The sequence below is a fragment of the Acinonyx jubatus genome, chromosome B1 (genome assembly GCF_027475565.1).
Source record: "Acinonyx jubatus isolate Ajub_Pintada_27869175 chromosome B1, VMU_Ajub_asm_v1.0, whole genome shotgun sequence".
NCBI classification, from domain to species: Eukaryota; Metazoa; Chordata; class Mammalia; order Carnivora; family Felidae; genus Acinonyx; species Acinonyx jubatus.
Window position 1 is genome coordinate 58,846,342 of NC_069382.1, and position 22,678 is coordinate 58,869,019.

General features: G+C 36.7%; 1 protein-coding gene across 1 annotated transcript in view; it reads right to left on the bottom strand.

Moving 5' to 3' along the window:
• The window catches only part of ANXA10 (annexin A10), a 98,114-nt gene that overhangs the window by 46,430 nt on the left and 29,006 nt on the right, over positions 1–22,678 (bottom strand). The window contains exons 2-3 of the mRNA XM_027068613.2: positions 14,856–14,937; positions 5,036–5,130 (exon numbers count right to left, since the gene is read on the bottom strand). Coding sequence (XP_026924414.1) covers positions 5,036–5,130; positions 14,856–14,937 — 177 coding nt within the window. The remainder of the gene's footprint in view (positions 1–5,035; positions 5,131–14,855; positions 14,938–22,678) is intronic.

Consider the following 22,678-nt stretch of genomic DNA (forward strand, 5'->3'; position numbering starts at 1 on the left):
TTAAAACCATGGAGAGATCCCATTTACATCCATAAAATTGGCCCAAACTTCTTAAGTTTTATGAAGATTTGAGGGAAATGGGAGCCATTATATATTTATTGCAGGTGAGAGTGCAAATTTACAGAACTGTTTTAGAGAGTGTTTTGAAGCCTAATTAGGCCTGGATTTAGCAGTATCTAATTTTCTTTCTCCTTTCTTCTTACTTCCCGCCCTCCTTCCCTCCTTTCTTCTCTTCTTCCCTCCCTTTCTGGCAGAGATTGTATGCTATTTTCAAGAGAAATAATTGTTCAGGCTGTAACAAGCATATACAGAGGTTTTTCTAAACTGACAAAATTTTTACTGATTCTATAGAAAAGCTTCTTGAAATTATAAATTATTTTCCTGGTAGTTAAGTTTCATCAAAAGGGGTGTATGTAACTCATTATATAATTGAAAGTTAAAGTAGTTATAGTATTTCAAATTACTTAATTCATGCTTATAAAATTGGTCTGTGATAAATTATGTAATGAATTTAATAGCCTTTTGAGGCTAAAACTACATCCACCCCCTCACTTCTACAGTGAAAGTGAGGATAGAGGAAAAGATACCATACTTCTACTGGCATGAGTGACATGATAATTCTACCTCTGAAGTAGCTAAGGTAATTTTCTAGCTGGCTACTTCCTAGGTATGTTGACAATTCAAGATCAATATTTTTAACCATGAACCTGAGACCTAATAGGAAAAAAAATTGTTATGAGAACAAGATGGATCTGAAGAGTGAACTTGAACTCTTCATACATTCACATCTCTGTGTTGAGTATCAACTGCATTAGTCTGCTCAGGCTTACCATAGACTAGGTGGCTTAAACAATAGAAATTTATTTTCTCACAGTCTGGAGTCTGGAAGTCCCAGATCAAGGTACCAGCAGGGCTGGTTTCTAGAGAGGCATCTTTTCTTTTCTTTTTTTTTTTTTTGGCTTACAGGTGGCTGCCTTCCTGTTATATCCTTGCATGGCCTTTCCTCTGTGCGTGCACTCCTGGTATCTCTTCCTCTTCTTATAAGAACACCAGTCCTATAGGATTAGGTCCCCACCATGATCACCTCATTTAAACTTGATCATCTCTTTAAAGGCCCTGTCTTCAAGCATAGCCACTTTGGGGGGTAGGGCTTCAACATTTAAACTTTGAGGGGATGCACTTGAGTCTGTAACACCAGCTATGTGTCTGCCACTGTAGTGAACAAAACAAAGATGCCTCTGCTTGTGGGGCCTGAGCTAGGGGGAGGTGGAGTACAATAAATAATAATTATAATATGTTAATAAATTATGTAGCTTGTTAGAGGGCAGTAACTGCTATAGAAAAAAGCAGAGAAGGTGAAAGGGATCTGGAGTGCTGGCATAGGCTTTGGGGTAGGTGACAGTTTTTTTCTTAATCTTTTAAAAAATGTTTATTTACTTGTGAGAGAGAGACAGAGAGAGCGCGTGCGCGCGCGCAGCGCGCGCGCGCGCGCGCATGAGTGGGGGAGGGGCAGAGAGAGAGAGAGGTAGAAACACAGAATCTGAAGCAGGCTCCAGGTTCTGAGCTGTCACCACAGAGCCCCAAGGCAGGAGCTCAAACTCACAAACTGCAAGATCTGAGCCCAAGTCCGCCACTTAACCAACTGAGCCACCCAGGCGCCCCAGGGGAGGTGACAGTTTTAAAACAGGGCAATCAGATTAGGCCCTTTTGAGTAGCTGACATTGAGCAAAGCCTTGAAGAACATCAGGCAGTCAGCAATATAGATATCTCCTCTTGTTAAATCTGGTGTTCATTCAGTTGAGAACAAGAGGAACTTAGTGAGAAGCTTTGAAAGACATGATTCAAAGTCAGAATACCTTGGTGTAAGTTCTAACCTTGTGTGATTCAGGGCAAGTTAGCCTCTGCACTAAATTACATAACCAACACCACACTTTTAAGGAATTCCAGATGCCAGGACATTCCAGAGCTGATCATCCCTGTTTCAGATGAAAACTGAAAGAACAAATTACTTCAGTGATGCATTGGAACCCTATTCGGGGATCACTGTCTAATTGCTAAACTTATCAGGTATGCGTAGTTTATCTGCTCAGCCCCAGAGGCCTTTCATTGCTCCCTTGGTTTCACTACACTGGCTGTAGCATAGTACTTGCTTTGGTGTGGAAGATCAAGAATGACCTCATTAATTATATTGATAAATATGTCAATCAGAGGCATTCCAAAAGGCTTTTCATTTGACTGTAGGGATTAGTGTGGCTTGGGCAAGGAAAAATTGTTATAATGAAATTCAGCTGTTCTTCACTAATGTAAAATATCAAGAATTTATGGGCCATGCCTAGAATTGCACTTTGCTCAGCAGCTAGGAAAATAATTCTGTGAAATCTTGATTACCATACCAATAAAAAATAAAAATATCAAAGACTAACATACAGGAAATCTCACCACAGAAAGGGAAAGGTAGCAAAAGAGACACCTTGGCCAAATGGAAGAAGTAATTCTCAAAGGGAACAGCAGAGGGGATCAGGAATCCCTAACTGAAGATCAGGCCAATTGACCTGGGAGCAGCTAGAGCAGGGAATGAGGGAAAAGAGAAATTTAGGCAATCTATGAATATTCATTAAGTATAAAGTGGATAATACAGGGATGTCCCCTCTTCTTTTTTAAACAAAGTATAAATAGGCAGAATATAATTCCTTAGATTCCCTTATTCTATAAATGAAATGCATCTTCTTTGTTAGACCCTGGACTAAGCTCTGGAGAGTAGTAGCAAATAACCTAGTCCCTGATTTTCTAGAGGATTACAGTCTAGTCATCAAGACATGACAGTAAACCCACAGGACCCAGCGTGACAAGGCCCCATTATGTACAGGGAACTCTGGGGCCCTGGAAGGCAGCACCTAGCCCGGGGCAGAGGGTGAGTAAGACAGGTGGGGAAGATTTATTGGAGCAGCCAAAACTATGCCTTCACACTGTCATTCAACAAAGATAATTCAGCAATCTCGGCATGATAGATAGACATTTGCGCTCAACTTGAGGGATGGATGAAATGCATTCCAACTTTAGAGGATTTGGACTCTGGTAAAGGGAAGCACGTACAGACAAGTTCACTAGCATGTCATTAGGTACCAAGGGGGAAGTTATATAAAGAATGCAATAGCAGCACAAGTCTGTTCCATTGTGTTTGGGGTTACTGGTGTGAGGAAATGCCCGGTATCTGGGGAGATGAACAGGTGTGCAGCTTGGGGAGGTGGGGAGTCAGGCCACTGGAGTAGATGAAACACCCTGAATGAAGGTAAGGGAGCAGGCACAGATAAATTGTAGAAATATAAGTAGATCAGTTTGGCTGCATTTGATGGCGTGTGAAGAAGGGGGAGAGGGCTTAAAATAGAGAATAAAAGCAAGGCTTTGTTGGCCCGGAGAAGGCCTTGGTTTATTCCGTGGACCTGTGGATATATATGTAAGGGAGAAACAAGATAAATATCCGGGAGCTAAAGCCAGAAAGCAGAAATCTAGAGATGGAATCATTCTGGCTTCAGTATGGAGGATAGTTAGGAGTAGGAAGGCACGAGGGTAGCAGGTATCAGTTAGGAGTTTCACATTAGCCTGGGCACCAAATGAATCAAGACTGTGTTAGTGAGGAAAAAGAAATACGAGAGGAAAACTAATTTTCAAGACATGATAGCTGATTGTATGACAAAGATATTTTGGAGGAAAGGGGCCTGCATGACTCCTTTTCATCTGTTGGTGCAATTGGGTGATTAGCCAAGCTTTTCCACGCGGTATGGATTATTCAGCAGAAGGTAGAGTTTAACAAACTTTACAACCGTTGAAAGTATAAATTGCTTAATAGATTTCACATTCCTTGAGTGGAACTACTACATTTTTAATCGTTTTAATCTGTTCTAGTGTAATTTTGTAGAATGTGATGAAATAATGCTTCAACCTAAACTAACCTGATGTATAAAATGTATGTAAACCTTTGGGTTAAACAAAATACTGAAAAATGGCCACTGTTCTAGCGGTACGCATATTAAAACAATATTAGATTTGCAATGCTACAACTTTTAAGGTTTTTTGCATTCTCTTTCAAAAGAAAACAAGCACTGGTGTTACTGGAACATAAGCTAAGGTAGCAGTTTTACTTGGGGGGGGGGGTGGGAAAAAGCATAACTGGTTTGCTTCCATGGCATAATTCAACTAATTTCACCAGTAGTGGTAGCTTCTTCGATTATTAGTTTATTCTACAAGAGAGGGCTATCCTTTATTCCTGTATTATAGCTGTTCAAAGAGTGAGGTTTAGAGATGGAATGAATTTATAAGAGCTAACTCTATCGAGAAAGTTTTATGATAGTGTTTCATCAATAATGCTCAGTTGACAAAGTAATTGCTATTTCAAGCCCTTTTGGCCTGAAGAGTTTTTGTTCTGAATCTGTGGTTTAAATGCATAACAAAAGAAAGGAATCTTTAATGGTACTTGCTTTGAAATTAGAATATGATTACTTTAAAGCACTAAGGATAGTTTTATTGCCTTAAACTATTTTTAACTGCCATTCTTTTTTAACGGTCTCTATAACTGCATGCTGTGAGAAGAAAAGCTAGTACAGAATTCACTTTGGTTGAGAGTTAGGTGAAGACCTGTGGGGAATTGCAGGAAAGATCTTATTTTTTTGACCTAGTGATCATTAGCCCTTTCCATGCCTTCCCTAAAGCTTGACACAGGGGTGTTTCCAGCGCAACATTTTTAGCCTAATTGGACGAACCAGCAGTGTAAGGCCACCAGAACTTTCATTTTATGAAGCTGAGTGATTTTTGAGAAAGGACTGATGGAGTCAGTGTGAACATGCCTCACACATAGATACATCTTTCTTACATTCCTTGAAACATGTTAGAGGCATAGGAACTCTGTGTCTGACATACAGTGGAGTCTGAGATCTTTGTAATCTGCAAGACTGAAAAGAATAACAGTATCTGTTTTCTGAGAGTGTTGTCATTTCCCAGGAGTTTGTCCTAGAAATAGGTCAAGATGAAGAGACCCTACCCGGCCATACATGCTCTGATATGCCTCTGCAATCATCAGCCTTTGTGCGTTACAACGTTGAGTTAGAATGTCGATCAGCATGTCTTTGTCACAGCCTGGAAAAGAATAATATTTGAAGATTAGTAAAGTTGCTACTTTGTAGTTTGGAAGAACCCATTATCTAAGGATCAAAAACCATTGTGCGAGCTTTTTCCCTGATGGTACTTTAAAGCAGTGAGCAATTTTAACTAAAATTGGAAATCACAGAGCAACACTTGATGAAGGCTTGGTTCTTCCTATCTCTCAATTTGGTGCTATTACTACAGACTTTCCTTTAAAAGGATCCAATTAAAAAATACAGAGGAATAAAAAATATGGTCTTTCTTCAGCCATCTCTCCTACCCCACTGAAAAAGGCTTCCTTGACTTTAGGCTGATTGGTGTTTAAAGGAGTACATCTTCCTCATTTAAAAGATCCTTCCTTGTGGAGAAAGAAATTATGAAAGTACAAGGCATGTGTACCCTTGTGAGGGACTGTGTGAACCTCTCATGGTTTGCACGGAATATGGTCTCTCTGTCCTGCAACCAAGGCTGTTTCTGGGCTGTATGAGGCCTCCATTTCCTTATACGCCAATTCATTATACTGATATAACACCCGAATGCACAACTAGTTTAGATAAATTTAGTTCTGATTACAGTCATAGCAGAGTGACCAAGAAGGCCTTAACATTTGCCTCAGCTTGACCAAAATTTAGACAGGTTTCTTTCTGACTACAAGCCCTTGCTTGATCTCCCCTTCTGAGAGCATTTACTTTGGAAAACTTGCAACTGTAATTTCGTTTTCCTTTGAGATATAAATCTTCTGTCGAATCACTTGCCAGTTTACAATCCAGAAATGTCTTTCCCAAAAATTTGGGAGCCATTCCTTTGAAATATAATCATCAAGAAAGATAAGAATCCCTATCTCCCAGTCTCCGTGGGAGGGTTAAGAACCTAACTTTCTTAAGTACTAGTTAGCAAACACAGATGGCCTCATCACGTTGACAAACACCCCCGACTCCCAGAGTTCTCCAATACTTGCAACTAGTTCACTGCCCTCCTACCACTCTGCTTAAAAACTCTTGCCATTTGTTTCAGAGGAACTGAGTTCAGTCTTTCTCCTCTGTTGGCAAAGTCTTGATTTCTGTTGCAATAGTCTTGAATAAAGTCTTCCTTGCCTGTTTAATTCTGTGTGGTACAACTTTTCTTTGACAAAAGGAGATATTTAATGGAGATGAGGAGAAAAATGAATTGAAAGGCTAGAATGTTAAGCAGATCATCTTTTGGGAAATTAAAGCCATTCTGGATGCCCTTAGGTTCTTAGGAAAGCTGAGTCAGGTGCTGAAGTATCCAGTGAATGAGGGCTAGTGACTAGAATTTACATAGATAACTATGCCCAGTGAAACAAAAGGAAGAGGAGGATGTTTTATGCAGGTGAGAGAAATGATCTGAAGGTGTAAAATGGAAGGAGAGGGGCAAAGAATCAGCTCCAAAAACTGAAATTTATGGTTTGTGAGAGGCAGAGAACATCATATTCCCCTGGAGTTAGCTGGTTAATGCGTTGGACTCAAAGGATGTTAAGTAGTTCTGCAGGAATCTGTTAACTTCATGATGGGAATTCCAAAGCGAACAAATTTTTAATAATAAATAGAAGATTTTTAAATTATATCTATTGTCATTTTTACTATGATCACACTTATATAATTATTATATTCTTCTGCTTTTTGTTGTTCCATTGAGATTATCTACAACCTACCTCTGACTGAATCTTCATTTTTCAAAGTGCTCATACCAATTCTTGCTCATTTATTTTTCCAGAATATTTCAGATTAACTTAATATGGACCTCAAAAATGTATTAAACATTTTTAATTAAAATAGCTAAATTTAGGAATCCATGTCGAAAGTTGTGTTTTTGTCACTGTATTTGCTAAGCTATTTCGGTGTTTTTCTTTTCTAAAAGACTTAGTAAAGGTTTGTAGAGTTTTTGAAAATGACAAGAAACTTTATTTTGTTAAAAATATTCATATTTGCGGGGCTCCTGGGTAGTTCAGTCAGGTAAGCGTCTGACTTCATCTCAGGTCATGATCTCGTGGTTCATGAGTTAGAGTCCTATGTCGGGTTCTGTGCTGACAGCTCAGAGCCTGAAGCCTCCTTCTGATTCTGTGTCTCCCTCTCTCTGCCCCTTCCCTGCTCACACTGTCTCTTTCTCTCTCTCAAAAATAAGTAAACATTAAAAAAATTAAAAAAAAAATCATGTTTGCATGTCTGTTGACATTTAAAGTTACATCATTTGTATTTTGTTTCTTAACACATAATTGCGTAATTAAATAAATGATATTGAATTTTGTAAACATAACATTGCCTTGTATTCAGAAAAATTATTGAACTCATAATTTTTAGTAACTTTTTAGTTGATTAGCTTAGATTTTGAGATACAAATAATATACTCTGCACATAATAAGAATTTTGATTTCTTCTTTACAGTAACTGTAAGTTTTTCTTTCTTACCTTATTACATTATGACAAGAATTTCTAGGTAATTCTTATTTTCTGGTTTAACAGAAAATCATGGCATCATGAACCATAGAAGTTTTGTAAGCTTTTACAATATACAGTTGATTCTTGTTATTTGTGGTAGTTTTCTACACAGGTGTCATGAACACTGAATTAACAGATACTGAACTATTTCTCTGAGGGGAAATATACAGTTGTGTTTCTACAACCTCTGGTCACAACATTTTTGTCAACAGAAATGCCATTTACGTTACATTATTTGTTAGCCAATGTCCTCGTAAAACATGCCTGTCTCATCAGCATTGAAAGCCTTCATTTCCTCATGTATAAAATTTATATTTTTTGTATAAAATATTTCTGTATAAAATTTAAGAGGTATTTTTAAAGAATATCTTAAGGAGGTATTCTTCTACAGCCTATTGATCTACAGCACTTGTTCAGCTGAAAGTTTAACAGTTTTATGCTCTATCACCTTTTGAAACATGCAAGCCATCTAGCCCTTTCAGAAGAAAGCTGATAGTTACACTTTTTTATACTATTATTAGCTTGTCATCTCATGAACTCACAAATTTAACTGCTTTTCCATAGCTTCATAACATAGAACAGATGTTACTTTAGCATTTTTCTGGACAGCTTCATGCATTGATCAGTGAATTTTATCTTTTTTTTTGGAATGTACTATATTAGTGATTTATTCACATTGATCTCATGGCCAACAGCATTAGAACTCATGTCTGAATGAGGCTTATCCGATGCACATGTTTCCTCCACAATATTTCTTCTTGTGCTTGGGAATACTCACCAGCACTTCAGCACAACATTTGTTGGGGGCATTTTAAAGAACACAATCACCAACCAAAAGCATAAAGATGCAAAAAATGTAGCATTAAATAGACTACAAAAAGAATATTTGTTAACTGTATGAGAGCTGTGGCAAGGAGGCAAAGCATCATTTTGTCTAATCTTAGCTGGTAGTAGGTACTCTGGTGACTCAAAGTTTTCATGTCTCTGCACATGTCTGTTAATGACCATGAAAACACTACAAATACTGATTTTGGTGTTATAAGTAAATTTTAGCCAGTAGGCAAATGGGCAAATGTGGAATCTGTGAATAATGAACGTTGACTATATGGTCAAATAGGTTAAAGTGTCCTACCAGGCAAGAAAATACTTATTACTAAAATTTCAAATTATATCTAAATAACACTGAGTGGCCTACACAGATAGATTATAAGTAATGAGATAGAGGAAGATATACTATGCTAACATAACGAAAAAAAGCTGGAGTAACTATATTATTTTTAACACAAAAGATTTCAGAAGAAGGAAAATTATTAGGGATAAAGAGGGCCATTCCATAATGATAAAGGGGCCAATGCTCCAAGATGATATTATAAATCTTAATGTGTGTGACCCCGATAAAAAAGCATCAAAATACATGAGACAAAAACTGATAGAATTGCTAGGAGAAACAGATGAATCCACTATTTTATCTGGAGTTTAATGCCTCTTTATCATAAATGGATAGATTCAGCAGGCAGAAAACTTGTAAGAACATGGTTGAAATGAGCAACATCATCAATCAAGTCGATATAACTGATATCTATAGAATACTTCATCCAACTGCATCCAAGGAAAGCAATGGATTATTTATTCTTCTATAGCTCACATGTAACACTAAGACTACATAAAATATACCTTAACTGGTTTAAAATAATAGAAACTATGCAAAATATTCTCTCAGACCACAGTGCAATTAAACTAGAGATAAGTAACAGAAAGATAGCTGGACAACTCTAAAATTCCTGGAGATTAAACAACACACTTGTAAATAACACATGGGTCAAAGTAGACTCAAGAAAATTTAAAAAATTCAAACCAAATGAAAATGAAAATATAAGCTATTAAAATTTGTGGTATGTAGCAAATGAAATGATTAGAGGAAATTTTGTAGCATTGAATAAATATGTGGGAAATTAAGAAAGACCTAAAATCACTAACCTAAATTTCCACCTTAAGAAATCAGAAAAAAAGAACAAATTAAATCTAAAGTGGGCAGAAGCAAAGAAACAATGAAAATTAAAGTAGAAATCAATTTAACTGAAAACAGAAAATTAATAGAGAAAAGCATTTAACCTGAAAGCTCATTCTTTGAAAAAAATCAATAAATTTGGTAAGCTGCTAGCCAGGTTAACTAAGAAAAAAAAGAGAAAAGATATAATTACTAATATCAGAAACGAAAGAAGATATGTTATTACAGATACTATGGATATGAAAAGAATAGTAAAGGAATACTAAGAACAACTCTGTGCCCTCAAATTTGATACTGTAGATGAAATAGACAATTTCTTCAAAGACATAGTCTACCTAAACTCACACAAAGAAAAACAGACAATATGTATAGGCCTATGTCTTTTAAAGAAATTAAATAAATATTAAATAACTTGTCAAAACAGAAAGCACCTGGCCCTGATGGGTTCACTGGGGAACTCTACCAAATTTTTTTAAAATTTTATTTTAGAAAGAGAGCATCAGTAGGGAAGAGGAGCAGAAGGAGAGAGAGATTGAGACAGAGAAAGAGAAAGAGAGAGAGGGAGAGAAAGAGAATCTTAAGCAGGCTCCATGTTCAGAATAGAGCCCAATGAGAGACTCGATCCCATGACCCTGGGATCATGACCTGAGCTGAAATCAAAGCTGAATGCTCAACCAGCTGAACCACCCAGGTGCCCCTCTACCAAACTTTTAAAGAATAAAATTATATGATTTTTTTTACAATCTCTTCCAGAAGATAGTAGTAGAGGAAATACTTCCTAAATCATTCTATGAAGTCAGCATTACCCTAATACCAAAACTAGAGAAAATATTACAAGAAATGAAAACTACAGACCAGTATCTGTCATGAACACAGAAGTAAAATTTCCTTAAAAAACGGTAAATTGAATTCAATGTTGTAAAAAAGAATTGTGTATTATGACCAAGTGGTGTTTATTTCAGGTATTCAGGTCTTATCTCAGTATTTGAAAATCAATTGGTATAATAGAATAGAGAAGAAAAATTGTTGACTGTATCAACAGATGAAGAAAAAGCATTTGAAAAAAATCCAACACGTATTCAAGATGAAAACTCTGAATAAAACCTATAGGGAACAATATACTTAATGGTGACAAAGACTGAACAAGGCAAATAGCATGGACTGTTTCAAAAAGATTAATTTTGACTTGTATGCAGCTTTGTGAAAATTCAGGCATGTAGTTTAAAAATAATTCAGGTTGTCCAGTATCTCACAGGGACGATTTGGAAATTATATTTGTTAACTGAGACAAAATAAACACAGTTCTGAGATTACACGGATAACGAAGACAGTTTCGACTGGTAAGGAACTGGATACTGAACTGCACTATTAACGAATGTTAACTGAGAGTTACTCCTTTTTAGTATGATTGGTGAATTTTTATACAACTTAAGACAATTAAAAAAATTTTTTAAGTTTATTTTTGAAAGAGAGAGACTGGGTATGAGTGGGGGAGAGGCAGAGAAAGAGAGATAGAGAGAGAGAGAGAGAGACAGAATTCGAAGCAGGCTCCAGGCTCTGAGCTGTCAGCACAGAATCTGACATGGCACTTGAACCCATGAGCCATGGGATTATGACCTGAGCCGAAGTTGGATGCGTAACCAACTGAGCCACCCTGGTGCCCCACAACTTAAGACAATTTTTGTTAAAACTGCTCATTTTCATTTGCTTTAAGGTATTTTTTTTTCTTCCTTGTTTTTCTAAATAAAGCACAGTAGCCAGGTCAAAAATCAGCAAGTGAGACTACATTAAACTCGAAAGCTTCTGAAGAGCAAAAGAAACAATTAACAGAATGAAAAAACAAAAAAAAAACTACAAGAAAGGGAGAAAAGATTTGCAAATCATATACTTGATAAGGGATTACTGTGTTGTGTACTTGAAAGTGTCTAAGAGAGTTAATATTAAATGTTCTCACCATCACAACAAACAACACAGTATTCTTAACTGTAATCACAATGCTGTATATTAGATTCCCAGAATTTATTCCTCTCATAATTGAAAGCTTGACCAGTAACTCCCCATTTCCCCACCCCTCAGCCCCTGGTTGTTTTCATGAGTTCCGTTGTTTTAAATTCTGCATATAAGTTATATCATACAGTATTTGTCTTTCTGATTCATTTGCTTAGCATAATGCCCTCAGGATTTATCCATGTTTTCTCAAATAGCAAGATTTTCTTCTTTTTATGGCTGAATAATATTCCACTGTGTGTGTGTGTGTGTGTGTGTGTGTGTGTGTGTGTGTAGAGAGCGAGAGAGAATGAGAATCCCGTTTTCTTTATCAATTCATCTGTTGATGGACACTTAAGTTGCTTTCATGTTTTGGCTATTGTGAAAATACTACAGTGAATATGGGGGTGCAGATATCTTTATGAGAGAGTTACTTCATTTCCTTTAGATAAACACCCAGAAGTAGGATTGCTAGGTCATATGGAAGTTCTGTGTTTAATTTTTTGAGGAACCTCCATACTGTTTTCCATTGTGGCTATACCAGTTTACATTCCTACCAGTGGAAATTCCCTTTTCTCCACATTACTTGTCTTTTTGATAGTAGTCATCCTAACAGGTGTGAAGTGATATTTCATCATAGTTTTTATTTGTATTTACCTGATGATTAGTGATGTTGAGCACCTTTTCATGTACTTATGGGCCATTTATATGTCTTCTTTGGGAAAGTGTTTATTCAGGTTCTTTGCCCATTTTTAATAGAATTATTCGTTTTTTACTATTGAGTTGTATGCGATTCTTCTGTAATTTAGATATTAATCCCTTGTCAAGTATATGATTTGCAAATCTCTTCTCCCTCTCTGTAGTTTGCTTTTCCAGCTGTTGTTTCTTTTGCTTTTCAGAAGCTTCTAGTTTCTGGCTGCTGTGTTTTATTTAGAAAAACAAGAAAGCAAAAAAAAAGTACTCTAAAGCAAATGAAAATGAGAAGTATTAACAAAAATTGTCTTAAGTTGTGGGGCACCATAGTGGCTCAATCGGTGAAGCGTCCAACTTTGGCTCAGGTCATGATCTCATGGTTCACAGTCATCAGGATGGATAGATGTTTAAAGCATTTTGATCTGTGTTCTTGCTCTGGCATGCCAGAGTGGACAGTATGCAATCAAAACCAAAACCTCCTGGAATTCTTCAGTCTAAAACACTGACAAGCAAAAAATTACAATGGTCAAAATGAATCCATAGTCTGACCCTCCAGTTGCTATGACAGGAAAATTGAAATTGGAGCAAAGAAAAATTTTTTCAGTGAATAGATTGATCTATAGTTTTAAAGCAAAAATTACTCTCCTGTAGACACAGTTAATCTATAACTTTTTGTTAACTTGTCTCTATATTTTTTCTATGATGACTGATATTTTAAAAGGCATGAAAGTTTGCAAACTCCTAAAGTCAACTTTAGAGAGCATATTTAAAGTCCTTTATTGTTTTCCTCTGAGATTCTGCTAGTGAATAAAACACAAAAATGAGCATGCATGCATGCATGTGTTCATGTGCATGTACACACATACACGCACACACACACACACACACACACACACACAGAGCATAGTTCTCTTAAAGGCGACCTTATCTTTAAAGTTAAGAGCTCAATTTCTTATGAAAGGCTTTGCGTGTTCTGTGCAAACATTTCGATATTTATCTTCATGCTCACAGGAAGTCTTAAAACAGGTTTTAGTTAAGGAAAATATATGAATGTTTAACAGCTCCATTTCGTTTCTTTTTTTTTTTTTAATTTTTAAAAATGTTTTTATTTATTTTTGAGACAGAGAGAGACAGAGCATGAATGGGGGAGGGTCAGAGAGAGAGGGAGACACAGAATGGGAAGCAGGCTCCAGGCTCTGAGCCATCAGCCCAGAGCCGGATGCGGGGCTCAAACTCACGGACCGGGAGATTGTGACCTGAGCTGAAGTCAGACGCTTAACCGACTGAGCCACCCAGGCGCCCCTCCATTTCGTTTCTTAAAAATTAAATCTTTTTAAAAAGAACTCAACAGTTTTCCTCCCTTATCTCTATATTCCTTTTCTAAACTCTAGATTCAATTCATTGAATATCCAATTAAGAATCCGCATGCCAAACTCTATGCTCTGGGAACTCTCTGAAGTCAGTAGTGACACAAAAGGACAAGCACAATGAAAATGAGATTGGGGGTGACTGGGTGGCTCTGTCCCTTAAGCATCTGACTTTGGCTTAGGTCATGATCTCACAGTTCATGGGTTGGACCCCCGCCTTGGGCTCTATGCTGACAGTTTAGAGCCTGGAGCCTGCTTTGGATTCTGTCTCCCTCTCTCTCTGCCCCTCCTCTGCTCATCCCTCTCTCTCTCTCTCTCTGTGATAATTAAACATTAAAAAATAAAAAAAAATAAAAAAAAAGAGGGGCGCCTGGGTGGCGCAGTCGTTAAGCGTCCGACTTCAGCCAGGTCACGATCTCGCGGTCCGGGAGTTCGAGCCCCGCCTCGGGCTCTGGGCTGATGGCTCAGAGCCTGGAGCCTATTTCTGATTCTGTGTCTCCCTCTCTCTCTGCCCCTCCCCCGTTCATGCTCTGTCTCTCTCTGTCCCAAAAATAAATAAACGTTGAAAAAAAATTTAAAAATAAAAAATTAAAAAAAAAAAGAAAGAAAATGAGATCAGTGACATAGGAATGCAGGAGAGGGTGCCCCAGAGGTTGGCATGGTTTGTTGGATCTGGAGTCCCCAAAGAACAATTCAAAGAGGTGGAACTGTTTGAAGAGGATCTTGAATAGAATTTGGATACAAAATAACAGGAGAAGAAAAAAGCATTACAGGCAGGGGTTTATTGGACTAGTTTATAGAGATGTGGAAAAGCAGATCCAATTTGGGGAATAGCAGAAAGTCTGATTTAGCTGGAAATGGAAGTAGAAAAAAAAAAGGCTAGAAAACAAACAAAGGCAAAGAAAGATGTTTTTCCCCAGATTAAGGTTTTTTGGTTTGGGGTTTCATTTAGTAGTTAGTGGTGAGACATTTAAGGATTTAAGATAGCAACATGTGAAGATCAGATTTGCAATTGAGAGCACAAATTAATTTATCCATTATTGTCCTTTTCTATTATTTTTCTTCTTATTCTAGTTCATTGCCCAGCTTTTTGTTTTAATCCACATTTGCCTTCCATTAGACATCAGCTATTTGCACCCATATTATAATATTAAAGCAAGGTAAAGTGAAAAAATTACAGTAAAAGATGATAGAAATGATCTGGCTTACCAAATCCTTGGAGTGCTCCCTCTAGCATTTGGGCGTCCATTATGGGGTTGAAATTGGGAGCTGGGAAGATGGTTCCTTGCACCTGGTGGGAAGGGTGAATGAGAAAGAGATTGCAGTGTTTTACCAGAAAGATTTCAACAGTTCTTTTTGCAGATAAATGGAAATAAAAATACATTCCATATATTTAAATTACTCTAAGACATACACATAAATCTATTAGACAGATGTGTTAATTGTATATTAATTGCATGGAGCAAATTTGGTTGTTGTTTTTTAATCCACTGGCCTTATTATATTGACATCTATTATTCATCTAGGAAATTGAGATACTAGAACCAATAGTAGAAAATGTGAAAGCCAAATAAATATAAATCTTTGTAATAAACAGTAAACATTTTCTCAGGAGTTGATGGCTGTTTTAGAGAAACTGAAGAGAGAACTCTATTGGGGGGGATTCATGACATTCATATGAAATAGAAGTGGCACTTGCCACCATAGCTTTTTTATGCATCAGGGACCTTAAAATCATGTTAGAGAAAACAGAAATATTTGAATTTGGATTATGGGATTCATAAAAATCTAGGTGATATAGATAGGGCAGAGATTTTTTAGCTGAAACTTGCAGCTGCAGAGGAAAACATGAAAACCTGACTGACATTCCATTTAAATTCTCTCTCTTGCTAATAATAAAATGGCAGAACATTTGTGTTGGGCTTTGAATACACAGTCTATTATTTCAGACAGAGCCAGCCAGGACTAGGCACTGTAACATCATACTCAGCACAAAAGAATTGTCAATCAAAATTTATTAAATGGGAACTCCGCCCCTCCCCTCCATTTGTTGTCAGTGTGGCCAGAAACATCGGGAGAAAAAGCCTTCCCCTAGCAAATGGGTCTACTAGGCCTTGAGAACTCAAGCATTCGCCAAGCTCTTCTGCAAGAATAATATCTTAGATGAAGATGAAGTTTTCTAGTGCCCATTTTCTAACAGAAAATTAATTAATGAGAAGACTGCACCATCATTTCTAGTCCAAGAAATATACATATACAAACACCAAAATATTTATGAAAAGATTTTGGGGGGTTAAAAGCATTGTTCATTTGAATGAAAACTAAAATTTAAATTTTGTTTGGATTTCATTTGACTAATATTAATGATCATGAGGCTGTCTATTTGAAGGAGACTGGGAATCAATTGTGCTATGGCCATATTTTCATAAGTACAGCCATGTTAGTAAGACATTCTTCTTAATTACATATATGGCAGATGTACATAATTAAAATGAAAATATGGTATGCATGTTACATTGCTAAAGTGCATGAAGTTTGCTTCTGATATTCAAGTTTAGTGGAAATGATCCAGAGACTAATTTCTCTTGAGCCAATCCTCAATTCTGGGAGCTATTTATTAGGAGACAATATGAATGTTACCTCCTTTATCCACTAACCTGTTCCATTGGTCTCTATTAAGAAGATAGACTTTGATTCTTCTTTTACTTATTAAATGCAGTTTAAATAGCAGATTCTAATGTAAATTCCTAGGTTGAGTTCTCCTCACCTGAAGCATTTTTTTTTGAATCTTGTTATCCTAGAAAAATGAAAGCTTTAAACTTTTGAGAGAAGAGCCATCTATTGAATGTGAAAATTGTTTTCTGCTATTTGTCATTGCCTTTTTTGTCCACGTAGTTCTTTCTAGGTTTTTTTCCCCCATTGGGAAAATAAAGTGGTTTTTTTGAGGCATGGAAAAGATATACTTTATTTCCCCTATTTTAGGAGTTGGAAGATTTGTTTGGATAAGTCTTGTGTGGACAATACCATTTTCTTTTTTTCTTTTTTTTTTTTTTTTTTTGCCTTGGAGACCTTAATTTTGCTGTCTGCTATTAGCTAACGGGTTGTTTTAAACTATAAAAGACAAAATGTATTTGAAAACAATAAGACATATTCTTAAACGTGGTAAATTAATGTAGGCAATTTTAAGCACAGAGTATGCAAATTTTCACTACAAAACATCTCATTACTGGCTAGACTAGGATCTTTCAGAATTTCTATTGGAGTGCTATAAAATAAGTGCTATAAAATAAAAGCATATACTTTTATAGGGAAGAAAAAAAACTCTAAAATTTATAGGTAAAGGAAGTTGTAAATGTTTATAATGACTTATCAGACACAATCTGTAGGTGAAAGAGGTATTTTTTCTTGTGTTAATCCTTGTACAGATTAATAGTGCAACATACTTTTACAATATAATGTAAAAATTACTTCTTTTTTCTTTATGGTTCTCATATTGTTTGCCATTTAAACTCATTATTTTCTTGTCAGCTGGCATTGTTAATATGCTAAAACTCTTCTGGAAAAAAATTCAACACGAAGTAAAGGAAAATTGTAAAAGCTTAGTAATTCACAAAGCACAATTTTTCTAGTATGTATTTGTCATTTATGCCCATTTATATATCATAGCAGAACATTTTTTTATTTATTTTTAAAGTTTATTTATTTTGAGAGAGAGTGCATAGTAGAACATTTTATTTATTTATCTATTTATTTATCTATTTATTTATTTATTTACTATTTTAAAAATTTATTTACTTATTTTGAGAGAGAGAGAATGCATGGTGTGGAGGGGGCAGAGAGAGAGATGACAGAGAGAGAAGCCAAAGCAGACTCAGCACGGAGCCTGATGCATGACTCAAACCCATGAGCTGTGAGATCATGACGTGAGTTAAAATCAAAAGTAGGACACTCAACTGACTGAACCACCCAGGCAACCCCATTATATTTCTTTTTATGCCAATTATTATGTTTTAATTAAGCTAAAGTGAGCAATATTATTCCATATAAGGCACACACTTAATGTTCCTTTTACTTATTTTGTCATTGTATACTAGTTTTGTCATTTATTTATTTATTTATTTATTTATTTATTTATTTATTTAGAGAGTGAGAGTGAGGAAGGGACAGAAAGAGAGGGAGAGACTGAGAGTCCCAAGCAGGCTCCACACTGTCAGTGGGGATCCTGATGCAGGGCTCGAACTCATGAACTGTGAGATCATGACCTGAACTGAAATGAAGAGTTGGAGTCTTAACTGACTGAGACACCCAAGTGCCCCCTGATTTTGTCTTTTAATGATAGTATTTTTCCAGTTTTATTAAGCTGTAATTGATATATAACATTGTGTAAATTTAAGCTGTATAACATGATGTTTTGATATATGTATATAATGCAAAATGATTGCCACAGTAAGGCTGATTAACAAATTTATCACCTCACAATTTCATTTTAATTCTGATAGGAACATTTAAGAGCTACTCTTAACAACCTTCAAGTATATGATATAATATTGTTAACTAAAATCACCACGCTCTATGTTAGATCCCCAGACTTTTTCTCCTTATAGAAACTGGAAGCTTGTACTCTTTGACCAACATCTCCCAATTCCACACTCTCCACCCCCCTGACACATACCCCTGTCAGCCCCTGGCAATCACCAATCTTTTAATGATCATTTGAACTAAACTGACCAGTTAAGTCTATTGAAACAGTCAATTATAAATTTCTAATTTTCTTCCCTGAATTAAATAATTTGAAACAAAAAAGATTGATTAATGATTTGGGGCCATAAAACTTTTTCAAATGACTATGATATAACTATAGGTAGATACTCATCTATTTTAAGGTAATTTGATCTTTCCTTTGGATATTTTCCCCCAAATTTGTGCTCAACCATATTCTATACATTCCTTAATACACAATATCAGTCTCTCTGATGAAATTTATGCTGACCATTTCTTTTACTAACTCCCTAGCATTTACTGCATTTTTATTTTTTATTTTTAAATTTTTTTTTTCAACGTTTATTTATTTTTGGGACAGAGAGAGACAGAGCATGAACGGGGGAGGGGCAGAGAGAGAGGGAGACACAGAATCGGAAACAGGCTCCAGGCTCTGAGCCATCAGCCCAGAGCCCGAGGCGGGGCTCGAACTCTCGGACCGCGAGATCGTGACCTGGCTGAAGTCGGACGCTTAACCGACTGCGCCACCCAGGCGCCCCTGCATTTTTATTTAAAATCTGTACTTTATGTTTTCCTATTTGCTATCTATTCTTAAAATGGGGAATTTCACTGTGTCGTATAGGGTACACATCGTTTTATAACATATTGCCCTAAGTATTTATTCTTTGTCTTCATTTCTTATCCTTCTAATTATATTTTATGTCCCTTGACCACAGAAGGCATATTAATTCTATGTCATGATTTTCTATGCAGTGAGACCTTTTTTTAAAATATTCTCGGGGCGCCTGGGTGGCTCAGTCGGTTGAGCGTCCGACTTCAGCTCAGGTCACGATCTCGCGGTCCGTGAGTTCGAGCCCCGCGTCGGGCTCTGGGCTGATGGCTCAGAGCCTGGAGCCTGCTTCCCATTCTGTGTCTCCCTCTCTCTCTGCCCCTCCCCCGTTCATGCTCTGTCTCTCTCTGTCTCAAAAATAAATAAATGTTAAAAAAAAAAAAGAAAAAAGAAAAAAAGAAAATATTCTCATCTACTGGTGATGTTACTTAAGTTAAATGATTTCTTAAAAAATAAAATATTTGGCTGAATGACCTGGCTTTATACACAATATAATAAAACTTTTTTTATTTTTTTACAAATACAGACCATACATGAATTAAGCAGATTCTTTTAGTCATTATATTTATCATATTTATTGTTTTGTATTAGGAAAATTGAACAGAGACAAATAAAGGAGACAGACAAATAAGAATTACCCTGGAGAAGAGGTGTAGGAGAGGGAGATGTTCCTAGTTTGCTAGGGCAAAAAATTTTCCAACCACATGTATGAGCAAGTAAGTGATCTGGGAAGAGGGAGCACAGTAAGTCTTGAAAACTGATTCATGTGAGAAACAGGATAGAGGCGAGGAGTGGCAAAGGCAGGATTACTAAGGGACATCTAAAGACTTTTTTGGGGGGAGGGGATCAAATCTTTTTTATAATTTAAATATTTATTGATTTTTGAGAGAGAGCGAGAGGGAGAGAATGAGCACAGGAGAGGCGGGGGGGGGGGGGGGGGTGGGTACAGAATCTGAAGCAGGCACCAAGCTGCTGTCAGCACAGAGCCCGACTTGGGGCTGGAACTCATGAACTGTGAGATCATGACCTGAGCGAAATCAGAGGCTTAACCAACTGAGCCACCCACGTGCCTGTCAAACTATTTTATTGAGCAGCTTTGAGGGAAGGTCAAAGGGGAGGAGCAGAAGGTGACCCTACGTCCTCTGTGAGGCCAGAATCTTCCTAGCTTCACAGTCACTGAAAAGGGACATTTAAAGATTTTTATGTTTAAATGTTTTTTTTAATGTTTATTTTTGAGAGAGGGCTCGCGCTCGCGCGCGCGCGCGCGCACACACACACACACACACACACACACACGAGCGGGGGAGGGGCATAAAGATTTTTAAGCATGAGAGTAAAGGATGACACAAAAAAAAGTGAGGTAGGTAGCAGAGGTAGGTAATTTAGAAACCCAGTTGAGATATAATGCACTCCTGAAGAGAGACAAACAGCGTGTTCTTAATACAGATTGCTTGCTTAGCTGAGTGTGATTTAACTTACTAATTGTTGAGATGTATTTTAACTGAATGAAGTAATAGTATTTAGTCTTTTGGAAGGGTCAGAGGCTGTTGTTTTGGGTGTTTTGAGCATATATACCTCTTAAAGTGATGTTCTATTTTATACTCGTGTTAGAGCAAATTGAGAATTTCAAAAAATCGGACACTTTCAGATGTGACATGAAAAATAATGTGCATACGGTAAAATTATCTTATTTATCTTGCTTTGAAAATTGACAGATTTAGAAATAGTATCACTTGTCTAAGGCAAAATAAATTCTAATGCCTGTCATTTCCATTTAAATTCTTACCACAAGGTAATCAAAATATAATCTTTGCTTCTAGTCATTTGTGAATTTAGGTTTTGACAGAGGAATACAAAATACTCCCTTTTTAAAAAACAGAATAAACTGCCTCATAAACTCACTAAGCAGAAGAGCATGAGTAATTTGTAGATTTAAAGTTAGCTCTAGAATCTCCTCTGAATAAATAATGAATAGATTTCTTTAACTGACAGAAAAATTTTTAAATTATTTCCTGGAACTGAATAAAAACTGAGAAAACACACATATATTTTGCTCATGAGGTTGATAAAATTATTTGCATCATCTCAGATCAATAGGCACATCAATAAGTACATCATATTTCACTTATTCACAGCTACCCCAAGGGCCAGGGTCCGTAAAACCATATCCCTCCAAAGTCAGCACTCATAAGCTACCTACAGTTTAATCCTTTTTCTCATGTGTCTTTTGAGTTATACTCATATTGAGAATCTGAATGCCTTAAGACTTTTAGGCTGAAATATTAGCCATGCATGTTGACGATTTCATTGCCTGGATGCTTGTTAGAATATAGGTTTCAGTGAATAGTTCAGCATCATCAAAATACCTTGGTTTTGGTGTAGTGGAGATGACTATGTCTCCAGTTAATTCAATGTTGAAAAATTTTTTTATTAATATTTTAAATTTATTTTTGAGAGAGAGAGAGAGAGAGAGAGAGAGAGAGAGACAGAGAGACAGAGAGTGAGCTGGAAAGGGTAGAGAGAGAGGGAGATACAGAATCCAAAGCAGGCTCCAGACTTGGAGCTGTCAGCACAGAGCCTGATGCGGGTCTCAAACTCACAAACTGTGAGATCATGACCTGAGCTAAAGTCTGATACTTAACCAATGGAGCCACCCAGGCGCCCCATTACTTTAGGATTTTTAGAACTCTAAGAGAAAATCTACAGAAATCTTGGGATTCCCTTTCCATAGAGCACTTCCCTTGAACCAGACATTTATTCATCTTTGGGGCATTGGTCCTTGGATCTCCATTGGCTCAGACCCAAATGCATTAAACTCTCCTGAAGGTATTCAGCCACCTAATCTCTGACTTCTATCTGACAAGAATTTCTGATGAGGTTTCAGTGGCTTTAAACACAACACTGAAAGGTGGGTTGACAAGCATTGTTCCCCTCTCTCGCCCTTCCACAACTATTGTGCCCTTCAGTCCAGTCCTGTCAGCCCTATCCTTACAACATTTTTCATGTGATTCTTCTTTTTAAAATTTCTGTCACTACTGCTTTAGTACAAGACTTTATCACTTTCTTTTGGTTTTATTTCAATATGCTGCTAAGTAGATCCAATTTGCCTTCACTGCCAAGGATGATCCTTCTAAAAAGATCAAACACATCATTTGTCTGTCCATGACTAAAAATTCTTCTTTTTTTAAAGTTTATTTATTAATTTTGAGAGAGAGAGAGAGAGAGAGAGAGAGAGAGAGAGAGAGAGAGAGAGAAAGAGAAATACCCAAGCAGAGCCTGACACAGGGCTTGAACCCACAAACTGTGAGATCATGACCTGAGCGAAAACCAAGTGCCAGATGCTGAAATGACTAAGCCACCAAGGCGCCCCTCCATACCTAAGATTCTTAATACTCAAAGCAATGCTTCTCAATATTTGTTTTCTACTGTGGTGCACAGAATGGATGATTTTCACATAAAAGAAACATCCCTGGGAACATCTAGGGTTATGAACACATACCAGGATGCTGGCCTTATTGACATTTTATTTTTGCTTGCTCAACAGAGTATATTGTACTGTTGAGTGAAATCTCATATTAGAGAGCAAAACATGAATTGTAAGTAATGGAAATTGTAAGCAAAGGATCCATACTTTGGATTATTAGCATTAATGGCAGTATTTATTATTTTCAGTGCATGGTGCGACTCATTCCTATGACTGAGA